The sequence below is a fragment of the Physeter macrocephalus genome, chromosome 7, assembly GCF_002837175.3.
Source record: "Physeter macrocephalus isolate SW-GA chromosome 7, ASM283717v5, whole genome shotgun sequence".
NCBI lineage: Eukaryota > Metazoa > Chordata > Mammalia > Artiodactyla > Physeteridae > Physeter > Physeter macrocephalus.
This window is the reverse complement of record NC_041220.1, coordinates 62,799,995-62,814,904: the sequence shown is the minus strand read 5'-3', so window position 1 is coordinate 62,814,904 and position 14,910 is coordinate 62,799,995. Positions and strand designations below refer to the sequence as shown.

At 36.6% G+C, this 14,910-nt stretch overlaps 1 protein-coding gene across 7 annotated transcripts in view; it reads right to left on the bottom strand.

Annotated features, from left to right (window-relative positions):
- Window positions 1-14,910, bottom strand: part of SLC4A4 (solute carrier family 4 member 4) — a 307,397-nt gene that overhangs the window by 83,808 nt on the left and 208,679 nt on the right. For all 7 annotated transcript variants that reach the window (XM_007110878.4, XM_028491893.1, XM_028491894.1 and 4 more), the window contains one exon: window positions 3,045-3,178. In XM_007110878.4, coding sequence (XP_007110940.2) covers window positions 3,045-3,178 — 134 coding nt within the window. The remainder of the gene's footprint in view (window positions 1-3,044; window positions 3,179-14,910) is intronic.

Sequence of the window (14,910 nt, the reverse complement as noted above, 5' to 3'; positions counted from 1 at the left end):
GCCGCTCAGCGGCACGTGGGATCTTCCCGGACCGGGGCACGAACCCGTGTCCCCTGCATCGGCAGGCGGACTCTCAACCACTGCGTCACCAGGGAAGCCCTCTAGAGATTTTAAGTGATAGTTTTGAGCAGCATAAAACCAAGAGTACAGACAAACTGAAGAACTCACATTTGAAGCATGCTTCAGAAATCAGCCACTGACAAATAAATATAAACTCCCTAAACTAAATGATTAAATCCAGGAACTGAATACAAGAAAATCATAATTTGAAGGCCAAAAGTAAACTGTTCATAGAATATAAGAAAAATTATTAAATGACCAAATGACAATTATACAGGCTAAAATCCAACTTTAATTATGAAGTTTCTAAGTGGCTTAGAACACTGTTAAAACTTCCTTCAGATCCTTCCTGAAGAAAAGGAAAAGGAATCTAATTCTCTATTATTGGGATAAACGTGTAAAAATAGTGCAAAAGAGACTGCAGAACTGGGGAAACAAAACTACGTGTTCTCTGCGAAGCTGTGAGCTATTCCTTCATTCTGTTACTAATTTTAAAAGGTGACAGCATACCATTCATATGCCTTTATGATTCCCCAGTTTATAGGGCAAATATTAAAACCTGTATTCCAAGTCAGAGATAAATCTGTGGATTATGTGGAGTTACTGTTTGAGTCCACTGAACTCATAAAACAAGGATTTACCTATTTCTCCAAAAAAAAAAAAAGGTAAAATATGATGGGGGAAATCAGGGCAAAACATAGTAAAACAGTTTCTTTACTGAATGACTTCTCAGATCCCTTACTACGCTAAAGTGTAAAGTGAATGACTAAGAGGGGGATATAATATAATGTACAGTACTTCCCAGACTTACTGGGATCACAGAAGTTTTTTTTTTCATGGGCATCTAATGAAACTAGTAAATGATGAAACACACTTTGGGAAACAGTGATCTACACAAATACTCTGTATCTGTACAAAATATTAGCATTGCTGTTATGATATGTAAGCAAATGCTATAGTATTGTGAATTAAAGAATAAGGTTTGCCACATAAGTGTCACATGTTACCCAGTGATGGATTTAAAACACAGTTTCTCAAATGTTTCTTGTTGCTTTACAACCATTTGAAAATAAATCACTTGAACTATGTTTAAGTTTCCAATTATGATGAAACAGAAGGGAAAGTGAGAAAGGAACTTGCTTAGTGAAAGGAAATAATCTCTATCCTACAATTATCTAAAGCAAACCAGGATGCAAACATTTTCTGTAGATTAAGGCTCTGATCACATTGCATCCAATAAATCTTTCTCCAAAGGTTGCACATGTTTGTTCCTGTTTATAGTACATGCTTGTTTAATCTTTCCACAAAGGCTTTCTTGTCTCCCACAATGTTTTCTTAAACATATATAAACTGTTTGACTCTTTCTATAAACTGACATGAGCAGAATTCTTTCCAATGGTCTTCTGAGAATTATGATGGAGTGATTTGTAGTAATGATCTACAGAAAACATAACACTATTTAAAATTTGGGACTTTAAATTCTTGGAAGATCCTTGCTTTTCTTTTCAACCCAGTTCTCAAAACACTCATTTCAAATTTTCATTCCCTCCTCTCTCTTGTGATCTTTTTTGATGGCACACACAGTTTCAAAGGCTATTATATGAGTCTTTATGTCCTTGAGGCATTAAGTAGCTAATGACATTTCTAATATTAAAATCCTAGAAATGTATAACAATAGAAGTATATTTAATTTCCAACAAGGAATGTTAGCAAGTCGTATGAAATTCTGCAATCTGTCTGGGTATTGAAATCTGCCAGTAAAGGCAATTCTCTCTCAGACGTATTAAGTTCATTAGAAAGAGGCCAGAATTCCCAATCTGATTTTGAAACTATTTGTGTGCTATTGTGGTCACCTGGATAATTTGCTTAACTCAATTTTCCCCTTCTTAAAATGATCTATCAATTTCTAGAAGAAAATACTGGTATCGCAATTGTCATGCCCAGTAGTAACGTCTAGTGATTCCATAAAAGGCGTAGGCTCTGGAGTCAGAAAGCAGGAATTCAAATCCCAGCCGGCCAACGACTGGTGATGCAACCTTCAGCAGTTTGCTTATCCACTCCATGCCTGCTTTCTCATCTATAAAACAGGAGACAGTCCCTACCTCATAGGACTGCTACAAGAAATAAATGAGGGGAGTGCCTGTAATGTGCTTAGGACAATACTTGGTACATGGTCAGCACTCAGTAAGTGTTAGTTGTTACTCATTTGAGTCTAGAAATGTATCTTTAGTTAAGAACCCTGGAACGGGGGTTAGGAGCAGTGGACCACAGGAACACCCAGTCTCTTTCACAGACGAGCCACGTGACCTTGAACAAGCCACTTCATTTCTCTAGTGTGTCAGTAGGGATGGTGGCAGGAAATACAAGGCAATCTCCAATGGGATTCTGAGGAAAACTTAACACAGGGACTATTTACAGAGGTATGAATAACAAAAAAATGGCAAGTACTCAGGGATTAGCAACATCAGGAAGCCATTTCTACCCCCTGGCTTGAAAAGGCCAAGGAAGTAAGAGTCACCAGAGCCTGGTGAGGGCCAGAGTCAGGGTGGAGGAGCCACCCGACAGGGGCTACACTCAGAGGACAAAGGCACACCGCCAGACTGCCTGGTGAAGCAGAGGCAGCGAGGTGGGAAGCAGACATACCCTGACCTCTCTGCCCGCCTGTGTTCCTGGGGCTCTGCAGGAAGCCAGAGGGCAAAGGAGCCCGAGTGCTGCAGTCCACAGCGGCCAGCTTCCAGAGGCACAAAGCAGGACAACAAGGCAGAGAATCATGGGGGAGGGCAAGAGGTAACAGAACACAGTGGCCTCAGCTGAAGCAAACGTACACACGTGCTGGAGGACTTAATCTCTAAGGGCCTCTCAACCTCCAAATCTTAAAATTCTCGTATTCTGTTATGCCGAATTACTACTCTGTGCTTCATCTAGACTGTGAATGGTCTACAATTAAGCAATTCTAATTTATAATTAGATATGTATATACATACTTGCTGAAATTAAATAGAAGTCTCTCAAAAACTAGAACAGGTCCTGTGCTGCTCAAAATAGTGAGCGGTTGACCAGCGAAGAGGCAAAAGACGGCTCCAGAGACAGCAGTGCCCAGGAAACTCTCCAACACGCCCTAATGGAAAGAAAATATAGGTGTTAAAAGAAACTTATCTTTTTTTCTTTTCATGTGTGATGTCACTAGGGGAATGAAGCCACGTGAATATGCTATTATGATGGCTATCGCAAACATATCAGATATAAAGAATAAAGATTCTTACCAATATGAATATTACCTTTTATTTCACCATACATGCGATTTAGTCATTCCTGCCTACTCCAAGGGCTGAACTGCTCCAAAGAACTATAATGACTGTAATGACTAGTGGTTGATTGCAGAAGGCAAAGGGTGACTCTGATCTACTTTTAACAATATTAATTGAAGCTTCTGTACATAAAATCGCATTATAAAATCCCACCATGTGCGGAGAAGTGATTTAGTCCTTTTGGTGGCATTTTCTCTCTGTGGTTACTTTCAGTGTTCGTTTTAACCAGATTTCACCCTGCACATAGCAGGTACTTATAAGTAGCTACATTTTACGCATAAAAGCTATTTTCTACAGAGAAAAGCTTTTTAAGTGAAGAGGGAGCAAAGAGGAGACACAAAAATGATTTGCCCTCTATCTTGCGATCTCTAAGACACCCATTCCAAACAAAATTTCTTAGTACATATTCAGTGTCCAATGTAAACTTATACAAGAGCTTCAAGAGCTACTTTAGAGGAAATAAATGCACAGGAACATGAATAACTAAACCTTTGTGGCCACATGTCCCTGAAGGTGTATCTCTCAGAAACAACCTATTATTTCCCTTTAGCATAACAAGAACAAAGAATTTATATGTGTGTGTATGTATATATATATATATATGTATAGTGAGGGAGGATATGTATATATATGTATATATGCATATATATGTACATATGTACACATGCATATATGTATATACATATACGTGTATATATGTATATTTATGTATATATACACATATATAAAATATCATATAATATACACAAAATTATGATAAATTGGTTTTTAAAAATCAACTTACAGAACTAAACTAAGTGCTATCCCCACTCAAAAGCCATCCTAGGAGAAACTTATTCTAATGATTCCTTGAATTTTTTTTTTTTTAGGCTAACAAGAACCCTTCATTCAAAGATCAAACATCAAGGGGAAGAAATACATTCTGTAACACACGCACATCCCCACCCCATGCCCCGCAAGAAAAGTATAAGCTATAGGATACATATTTTCCAAAAATTACTAACAAAGAAGTTAAATCTTTTCACCTTGAAGATATTGCATACACTAAAATAATGTATTGCCAAAGACTGAACAAATTAAAGAAAAATGTCAAAATATTGAAATATTTTTTACATGGCTTCAAAGCCAGCAATATTTTCTTTAGAATGACATTAGCAATAGTATATCCTCCTCTTTTAAGGGTGGGATTCAGTTGGGAAAACAGGGAAAAATCCTTTAGCACAGCATTATGTAATAATGGGGTTGGGATGGGGATGGCGCAAAAAAGCAAGAATTGACAAGTAATAAGACTGGCTCCTCACACAGTGAGCAGACACTTTCTAAACAACTCAGTACAACTACTTCCGTTTTGAATGTCTAGGTCTGAAGTCTGGCAGGTGAGTCTTATAAGTGGACCCCATTTATATACTTGTGAATTCCACTGCATGTTTGAATGGTGCCATCTCGTTATTTTATAGCCATTCCACACATAATCACTGTGTCCAGCTCATTCTTCCTCAGGGGGGCAGCAAGCAGAATAACAAGCAAGGCTAACAGAAACAGGCTGCCTTTATGTAGAGAGAGAGAAAGAGGCTCCCTTGTGCCCCCAAAATAGTATTAGTCTTGATGTCTTATCCGTGAAGATACTGAGTCTCAGGGGGGTTAAACGATATGAACAAATTCACACTAACTGTGGCACAAGTCTTTGGAGTATGGTTACCTGCCCAACTACTACCACACCCTTGGCAAAGAGAAAAGGTATACCTTCGGCTGGGATTTTCTTAGACTTGCAGTTTTTTTACCTCCTGTGCATTGACATTGGGCTTTTTATGTCTTTATCATTTATCTTTCTTTTTCATGACTTATTTTAGTGTGTGTGACATTAAAGGGTGGGGACTGGAAGGCTCCGCGTGGCAGGACAAGCCACACTCTAGGGACAGGTGATAGGCAAAGTTTCACTGAATCATTCTCTATCAAGCATGGAGGAGTGACTATTTCTCATCACTACTGCAGGATCAAATTACAGCACAGTCTGAGAGTAAGAGAGAATGCGAATGAAGAAAGGAGGAACGCAAGGTTAAGAATTCTCTACTTGGTCTGACGTGAGGGGCCAGGGCAGGGTCTCTGGTGTCATCCATGTTTCTCTCCCTCCCACCATGCTATACAGTATCCCACCACATGCTCTGCAAGCACCCAGGAAACACTAAAGGAATCCAAGAAGACGCCCAAATCACACCCTACATCCTGCTTATCAAAGGCTAACAGCCATCACTGCTCATTCAGTAAAGATAACAATTCATCTCTTCCAGAAAACGGCTTTGATTTGTGGAAGTCATGTGACTGTTAAAAAAGTAGAGTACTTTTATTTTAGTACTTGCTCCTTTGGTAAGTGCTACAGTTTCCATTCTGTTACTGACAATTTTAAAACAGAGACAGGTGATTTATTATACACATTACACTGGAAACTTGCTTAAACTCAGAGGTGTTTCCAGTGTTTCTGAGAAAAGAACTATTTTCACCACATTTTGACATGTTGCTCTTGACAGTACAGAAATTTAAAAAATAATCTCAGGAAATGAATAACTTTAACTGTAACTAGAATTTAAAGCAATTTATAAAGTGAACTATCAAAATATCCTCTTCTGATTTATTATAGTCAGTGTTCACTCATATAAAAAAGGAAATAATGTGTGGATGTGTGTATTTTTAATAGCTATAGCTCATAAAGACACTTCTACACCTGATTTCCCACAGAGGAACAAACTCCCTAGCAATTCATGAGAATGTAGATGGCTGAGCTCTGAGGAGTGGCAGAATCAGGTGCCACAAAGCACTCCAGCTCCATTTTGATTTGGCTTTTATTTTATTCCATTTCAATTACGTGATGTCCACTGTGGAACAGAAGAAAGAGCTAACAACTGGCCCTCAGGAAACCCAGAGTCTAGGCTCTGTTCTGTCACCAAAGAGCTGATGATCTTGGGAATGTCACTTAACCTCTGTCCATTTTGGTTTCTTCATGTAGGAGAAAAACATCAAGGCAGTTCAGTATAACAATGGACTATGGAGTCAGACCACCTCAAGTTGATATCTAGACTGTATCGTTTACTCCATCGATGACTTAAGCAAGTTACTTAACCTCTCCATGCCTCATACCATCCGTGTGAATATTACATTAGATAATGTGTGTCAAGTGCTTAGCACAGTCATTGATAGATATGTTTTTGATGAACAGTAATATATACATAATGTATCTATTCAGATATAAGATGAGGAGGCTGAACTAGGTGTCTTCCAAGGTCTCTTCCAGGTGGTTCAGCACAAAGAGCAGGTCTTGGAGTCAGGGATGTCTGAGTTTAAATCTCAGCTCCACCAGTTATCAACCTCTCTAAATCTTAACTCTCTCCTCTATAAAATCGATGGCTATTTCATAGGATAATTATTTGGACTGAATATGACCATACTATAGAAAGACCTAAGAATAAAGTAGAGATGCAATAAGATGCTGGTTCCCTTTTCTTCCTGCTTCTCATCTCTTTCTTCCCAGTCTGCCTCTATTACTTCTCTGTCCTTCAAAGGAGGAAGGAGATGGAGAGTGACAGTCAAAAGGAGTGATATGAAAAGATGAAGATCAGTCCTCAAGGAAAAGGGGGAGAAAAGCCTCTTTATAGATCCACAGTGTTTCGCAGAGCAAAACTCCAACTCAACAGAAGCCTTAGAGGGCGACGGCTACAGCCATTGATTTTGTTGCTTCTTTTCATTCCTTGTGTTACTAAACACACGGAATCAACTACAATGAAACAAAACAGTTTTACTTTACAGCAGTGAAGTCAAAATCCACATCTAAAACAATTTATGAACCTTTTTCTGCTCACGTGAGGGTATGATGTTAAACCAAAGATGGTCCTTGCCTTACAAAAGAGCCAAGAAAATCAACCCAAGTCTCATAATAGAAAAATCAAGCATAAAAGAAATCTGACCATAGGAGCAAGGTTCTTTAGGAAAAAAAAAAAATCCAACCATGATTGGTAACACCAGCATTTTGTCTTTGAGCTACTTGTGACAACGTCTGCCAGGGTCATCATGCCTGTCATAGCTAACACAAAGCAAACACATTCAAAATGATAAAACACGAAAAATTTATGCTGTCTACTTCGACTTTATTGCAGTTTAGTACCTTTAGTATCTTCATATAACACTAAAGAATGACCTTTGATGTTTTATGTACTTCTTATTAAGAAATGTATCACTTGGATTAATAACTAATCCAAATGCAAAACTGCCTTAAAAAACAAAAGATTTTCTATTTCTTTGACAATTTTCAACCAAGTAAAACTTGAGAAAAAAAAATTTTGGTGGCAATAAATGCTAAAATATTCACCAACACTATTGGTATATTTCAAGCCTTTTAAAAAAATTTGTCTTCTAACCATAAAAAGAAATTTCAGCACGTGATCTATTCAAACTGTGTAGAATGTTGATGAATTAAACTTCTCTAGATGAGCCTTTGAATCTGAAATTTAGCCAAGAAAAATGATGCAGCCCAATGCCATTTAAACATGGCCATTGGAAGTAAGCAGACAAATCTGAACTACCTGTAGGAGTTTTGATGTCAGATCCCCGACATAAAGCCACATGATCAAAAATAAGTGGTGAGATAATGCAAGTATCTAAATTAAATTTGAGTCACAGGAGAATTATCTGGGAAGGTTTTTTTTTTTTTGCTTTGTTTTTTGGGCTTTTAAAAAACAAGCAAACAAAACATTCTTTATCTCCACTTTGAACTATTAAATCAGGATCTCTGAAGATCAGGCCTGGGGAATCCACAGTTTTTCAAAGTTCCCCAAGTGATTCTCATATGGTCCAAATCTAAGGTGCAGCCATTCAAGCAACCTCCCTTCCTCTATCAAAATAAGAACCACCTGCTAGCATGGTTAATGATCGGTGGTTACACAGACCATTCATCTACACTAGGGAAGAAGATTGGATATACAACCCTCATTTTTTACTTTACCTGTGTAGCTAGACTATAAATCAATGATTTCTGTCCTGACAGATCACAGCTGTCAAGTCCTTAGTGTGCCATCTACTCTGCCTGAAAGTGCTTTGTTGCCATAAACAGGATTTCTGTTTACACTGCCCAGCAGGAACAGAAAAAAGAGGGAAGACTTGAAAGACGAATTATCTCTCTGCTTGAAGAAAAGTATGAGCCAAAATCTTTACCAAAGAGCTTCAATTCCAAGTCCAATAAAATGGATGAGCAAGTAAGGGAGGCTTTACAATACTGTTTTGTTTGAAGAGCTGTGAACATGTGTCTAGATCATCTGAAGTGTCCAAACATCAAATACCAGTATAACCTTACACAAAAATCAATTCCAGATGGATAAAAAATGTAAATGAAAACATAAAAGAACTAAGATATGTGGGCAAATATTTTTCTAATCTTGGGGTGGGGAAACCTCTCTAAATACATCACGAATATAAGAAACTATAAAAGACTGAAGATTCTGACTACAGAAGAATTGAAATCTTCACAGCAAAAGGAATCATAAATAAGGTTAAAAGATATGGCAGACCTGGGGGAAAATATATCTGCGATATTTCTGACAAGCAAAGGGAAAATATCCTTATTATACAAAGAGTTCTTATAAGTCAATGGGAAAAAAAAAAGAAAAAAGAATGCCCAAAAGGAAACCATTCCAAGAGTACAAATATAAAGATGCATAGGTAAGCAATAAAGCGTGTAAGGATATTAACTCTCACTAAAAATCAAAGAAATTTAAATTGAATACAAATGAGTCATCCTTTTTTCAAGCCACAGAATGACAAAAATGAGAATATGAGACAAATCCTGTTCTTGCAAGAGTGTGAGCAAGCCAGCACTCTTGTTCATTACTGGGAGAAGTATAAATTGGTATAACCTTTGTGGAGTGTAATCTGAAATAAATAACAAAAATAAAATAGGTATATCCTGCAATCACATGCTGCTAGGAATTTACTCTAAGGAGGTAATTAAGAAGAATGAAAATGTGGTTAAGCACCAAGGTGGTTTACAAATGAAAAAACTGAAAAAAACTGGAAGTCTACTAATAGAGAATTTATTAAGTAGATGACAGCACATACATCATGTGTATAAATAGATGCAGCAGTTAAAAATGATGTTCAAGATCGTATTGAAGTGGAAAGACTTCCATGAAATGCTAGTCATGTATATGATCACATATGATCTCATTTACATAAAATCCTATCCACTGATCTATCTGTTTACACATGCATTGCAAGACATACGGAAAGATATTCATGAAGAGGTTAATAATGGTTATTTCTGGGTGATGGATTTAAGAGCAAAATTATCTTCTATGCAGTGTTTCTGTATTGTTTGAATTTTCCACAATGCATAATTACATATTATTAAAAATAAAGGTACTTCAAAATAATTTCAAGCTAAACACAAAACACAAAATAATTTTAGAATTTAGCATCATTTGGGATCTCCACTGCTGCCCAAATGACTATCATTTTCTGATCACCAAGAAAACAGAGTTAACAAAGGTCTTTCAATTAAAAAAACAATCAAAAAGGTTTCTGGCAAATGAAATTTGGTAAAAAAAAAAAAAATTACTTAACTTCAATCAAACAGGTTTAATTCAAAACTTGTAAATAAAATGAAGTAAATTATCTAAAGTTAAAGTTCCTTCCAGGGAAAAGGATGACCAATATCCCTTGGAGGCAAGTAAGCAGTGCAGCACCCTTTGCTTGTCACTGAACACACATTTATTTTTTCTTACCAAAGCAACCTAATTGGATCATTCTGACAGACTATCCCTACCTAACTTTTTGAAACTAGAACATGTTTCTGGTACAGATTAACATGTCACCTTCTATTTCCACTTCAAGGAAGAAATGCACTTTGGTGCCAAAGTGCGATATTCGGGTAAGGTGAAATTATTGTACAGTCCTTCATGTAGTAAAGCAATTATCAGCTGCTTTAATCCTACTGTTACAAAGAAGTGTCTATCTTATCAAGGAATATCGTATATAAATAAGAAATGATACATTGCCATCTTGAGTAGATTGATGAAGTATTCTCAGCACAGCAGTACGTTAAAATAAAGTCTCAAATTTGGAGATGCCAAATTTATATTTATAAATGTTCCTTATTATGAAACAAGTTCCCTTAAAATGTGCTCTGTTAGGCTCCATAAATATCACAAAACTCACACAATTCTAAAAATCTTGCTGTATTCTTTTACTAAAAGGTTTGTGAAAATAGGATTATATTTACTCCTGAAAAAAATTTAAATGACTTTCTTCACTCAGTCTTCCCTCTAGACTGTTCTCAGTCATTCACAATCAACAATGTCAATTTAAATTAAAGCACTTTTCTGAGTTCCATAAAGCTCAGAAGAACAACTTTTAAACAACACAAAGACTTGTCATAAAGCATCAAAAAACTGTTCCTTATATCAGTATCTTACCCATAGACTAAGCTATCCATAAATACTTGTTAAATCAACATTTAACAATTTAAAGCATCTAAATGAATATGATAACCAAGAGCAGTAGAAATATAATGCAATGAGTTCGCATGCATGGTCACAGAGAGTTTAGTTGTGAAAAAGACATGTTTTAGGATAGTGAAGATAAAAGCCCTTGTTTACCTGACAGTATGGCAAGGGGGACAGAGGATTATTACAGTGGGACTTACTGAAAAGGACAGTAAGAGAATTGCACAGTTCTCAGACCTCAGAAAGCCTATGCTCTAGTCCTTTGTCTTTAACTCTAAGAACAGGAAACAGTTACAAGCCAGGGCTAGATCTCAGACAAATATAAGGTCAACTCTTGGCAAAGCAGTTCAGTTACTCCCAGAAGCCCAGGCTAAACTGTAATTGCCCACACTTAAGGAATCCATGCACACCCACGCTGGAAGACTCAGAGTCCTCTCAGAGAAGCATAATGGCCCAAATGTATGTGGAAAGTTGAAGAATACATAGTTATCTATGTTACCATTATAATTTGATAATATTTGGAGCCACTGTAGCCTCAACTGTTTTATTTTGAACACAGTTCCATGGGAAATGATCCATGTGGCTCCCAAAAATCTGCTTCTAAAGAGGTGTGTGTATATGTATATACACAAACACACACATATAATGTGTGATACATATATATGTATGTAATGATTACATATATATGTATGATTATTAAACATATATAACTTTTATTATAATATGTAATTAAATATATAGTATAAAAATATAACTCAGAATATATGTGTGTATACCAATTACATATATATGCATATATGTAATATATATACTTCTGCTCTGAAATGAACACTTAAATGTAAATTCCTATCTCTGGGCAGGCAAGACCTCCTGAACAGAAGTTGGCAGAAGAATTTGCTTAAACAACACCAGTGCAGTGACTCATTTGTGTTTTCACAACATGCTTCTACCCAGCACCCATGTCTATTTGTAGCCTCAAAATAAAGGCTATGTGAACCATCTCCGAGCTGCCTGCCTTTAAAAGCAAGGACACTGTTCTCAGTTGACTCATTTGAGCTGCCCGTGCTTTTGAGAATAACCCACTGCCACATTTATGAAGACATGTGATATAATTTAAGATTATTTCAGGCTGTGCCAATGTTTTTCTGCTTAGTCTTGACCTAGTGTTTAGAAAGTCAAATTCACCCCCCTAATTAAGCCCACTACAAACCACTACTGGTATCTCTGGGGGTTATAAAAAAGATTGCTTTATCAACACTCTAGATTGTAAATACCATCAGAATAGGGATTCTTACCTATTTTGGTCATGTTATCTGTATCCCCATCACTTAAAATAGTGTCTGGCACATGGTAGACACTCAATAAATATCTGCAAAGGAATGAACCAACTTCTGCCTTAGACCTGTGAAATAATAACCTGGGTCTCAGCACCAAATCCACAAAATATTTTGGTGTCCTGGTGTCCCAGTCAAGAAGACATCTACCGCCAGAGCATCAAAACCTCTGTACGTGTTATACAGATGGCCAACAGGCCCATGAAAAGATGTTCAACAACACTAATTACTAGAGAAATGCAAATCAAATCTACAATGGGGTACCAACTCACACTGGTCAGAATGCCCATCATTAAAAAGTCTACAAACAAAAAATGCTGGAGAGGACATGGAGAACAGGGAACGCTCCTACACTGTTGGTGGGAATGTAAATTGGTACAGCCACTATGGAAAACAGTTTGCAAGTTCCTCAAAAAACTAAAAATAGAGTTGACATATGATCCAGCAATCCCACTCATGGGCATATATTCAGAGAAAACTATAATTCAAAAAGATACCTGCACCCCAATGTTCACTATTTACGATAGCCAAGACACGAAAGCAACCTAAATGTCCATTGACAGATGAATGGATAAAGAAGATGTGGTATATATACACAATAGAATACTACTCAGCCATAAAAAAGAATGAAACAACACCATTTTCAGCAACATGGATGGACCTAGAGATTATCATACAAAGTGAAGTAAGTCAGAAAGAGAAAGACAAATACCATATAATATCACTTATATGTGGAATCTAAAATATGACACGAATGAACTTTTTTACGAAACAGAAACAGACTTGTGGTTACTGAAGGGGGGTAGGGTGGGAGAGGAATAAATTAGGAGTTTGGAACTAGCAGATACAAACCACTATATATAAAATAAACAACAAGGACCTACTGTATAGCACAGGGAGCTATATTCAATATCTTATAATAAACCATAATGGAAAAGAATTTGAAAAATTTATATAAAACTCAATCACTGAATCACTTTGCTGTACACCAGAAACTAAAACAACATTGTAAATCAACTATACTTGCATAAAAAAACAAGACAAAAAAAACCCCACCTCTGTATGTTAAAGTACACTCTTTCAGCTTTGAAATACCATTCAACATATTAAATTCACCTTATTCCCTGGTCTTCAAAATAGATAAAACCAACAGATATACCAATCTAAGTCATCTACCATTGCAGGAAAATCTAATTTGATGACTATAGGTAAAATTTTTCCATATTTAAATACTAGGATATGTAAAATTACTATGTAACTATTGAGTTAGGTATGTGTGCACACACTACTCAATTTATATTTATATATATTATTTTAGATCTATAAAGTCAGCACTTGGACCTATGAACCCATTTACTAATAGCATTATTCCACCCTAAAGAAATTGATAATAGAGTACTCAGTTCAACAAATATCTATTAACGGTCATTAATTTTTATCCCTGTTTTTCAGTGTTTCTGCCACCCACTGAATACCAAATTGTAGCATTTCATCAATGTATTTCTTAAAGAAAAAAGTCTTCAGAAATGAAAGGAAAATACGTCCATCACTATTTTCATTCAGAGAAACTTTTAAAATAATGAATTCACAGTTTCAGTGAAACTATCAATGGAGGTTACAAAATCTATTAATAAAATGACGAAACTATGTCTGGCAAATCGTCCTCATAGGTTTGAATTAGATACTTTGAATTAAGTCAACTCCCAGGAATAACATCCAGCCAATGGTCATTTTAAAGGACATCTTGACACACTGAAAGCATTTATATTTCTCCTAAAATCTTCAGAACCCAGGAAACAGCTTACTACACCAGCAACGCCTTTCCCATAACACTTATCACAGAGGAAAAACCCACAGTAACTATACATGTTACACAACAGAATCCTTTACTTTACAGAACTCACTCATATGGAAATTAATTCACTAGAAGGGATCACCAATAGACTTTAACAGATTTCTTCCGGTCTCAGATGCAGTGTTTTAAAGCTAAGTCTTATGAAATTGAAAAGGAGTTCAATTCAGTTTTAAAAGGTGATAAACTAACACATAAGAAGTGTCACACTGCCTCTGTCTCAATGAGAACATCTTTGAAAAAAAATGTGTTGAAAAACTATCTTCACGAAAAGTCTCTCTATATTCTGAAAGACAGAAGGAGGAGGTTTTGTTCTTGCCGCCCTCTCAAAATCACATCTTTGATTTTCTTTTTTACATCTTTATTGGAGTATAATTGCTTTACAACGGTGTGTTAGTTTCTGCTTCACAGCAAAGTGAATCAGTTATACATGTACATATGTTCCCATATCTCTTCCCTCTTGCATCTCCCTCCCTCCACCCTCCCTACCCCACCCCTCTAGGTGGTCACAAACCACCTAGCTGATCTCCCTGTGCTATGCGGCTGCTTCCCACTAGCTATCTATTTTACGTTTGGTAGTGTATATATGTCCATGCCACTTTCTCACTTTGTCCCAGGTTACCCTTCCCCCTCCCCATATCCTCAAATCCATGCTCTACTAGGTCTGTGTCCTTGTTCCTGTCTTACCCCTAGGTTCTTCATGACTTTTTTTTTTTCTTAGATTCCATATATATGTGTTAGCATACAGTATTTGTTTTTCTCCTTCTGACTTACTTCACTCTGTAGGACAGACTCTAGGTCCATCCACCTCACTACAAATAACTCAGTTTCGTTTCTTTTTATGGCTGAGTAATATTCCATTGTATATATGT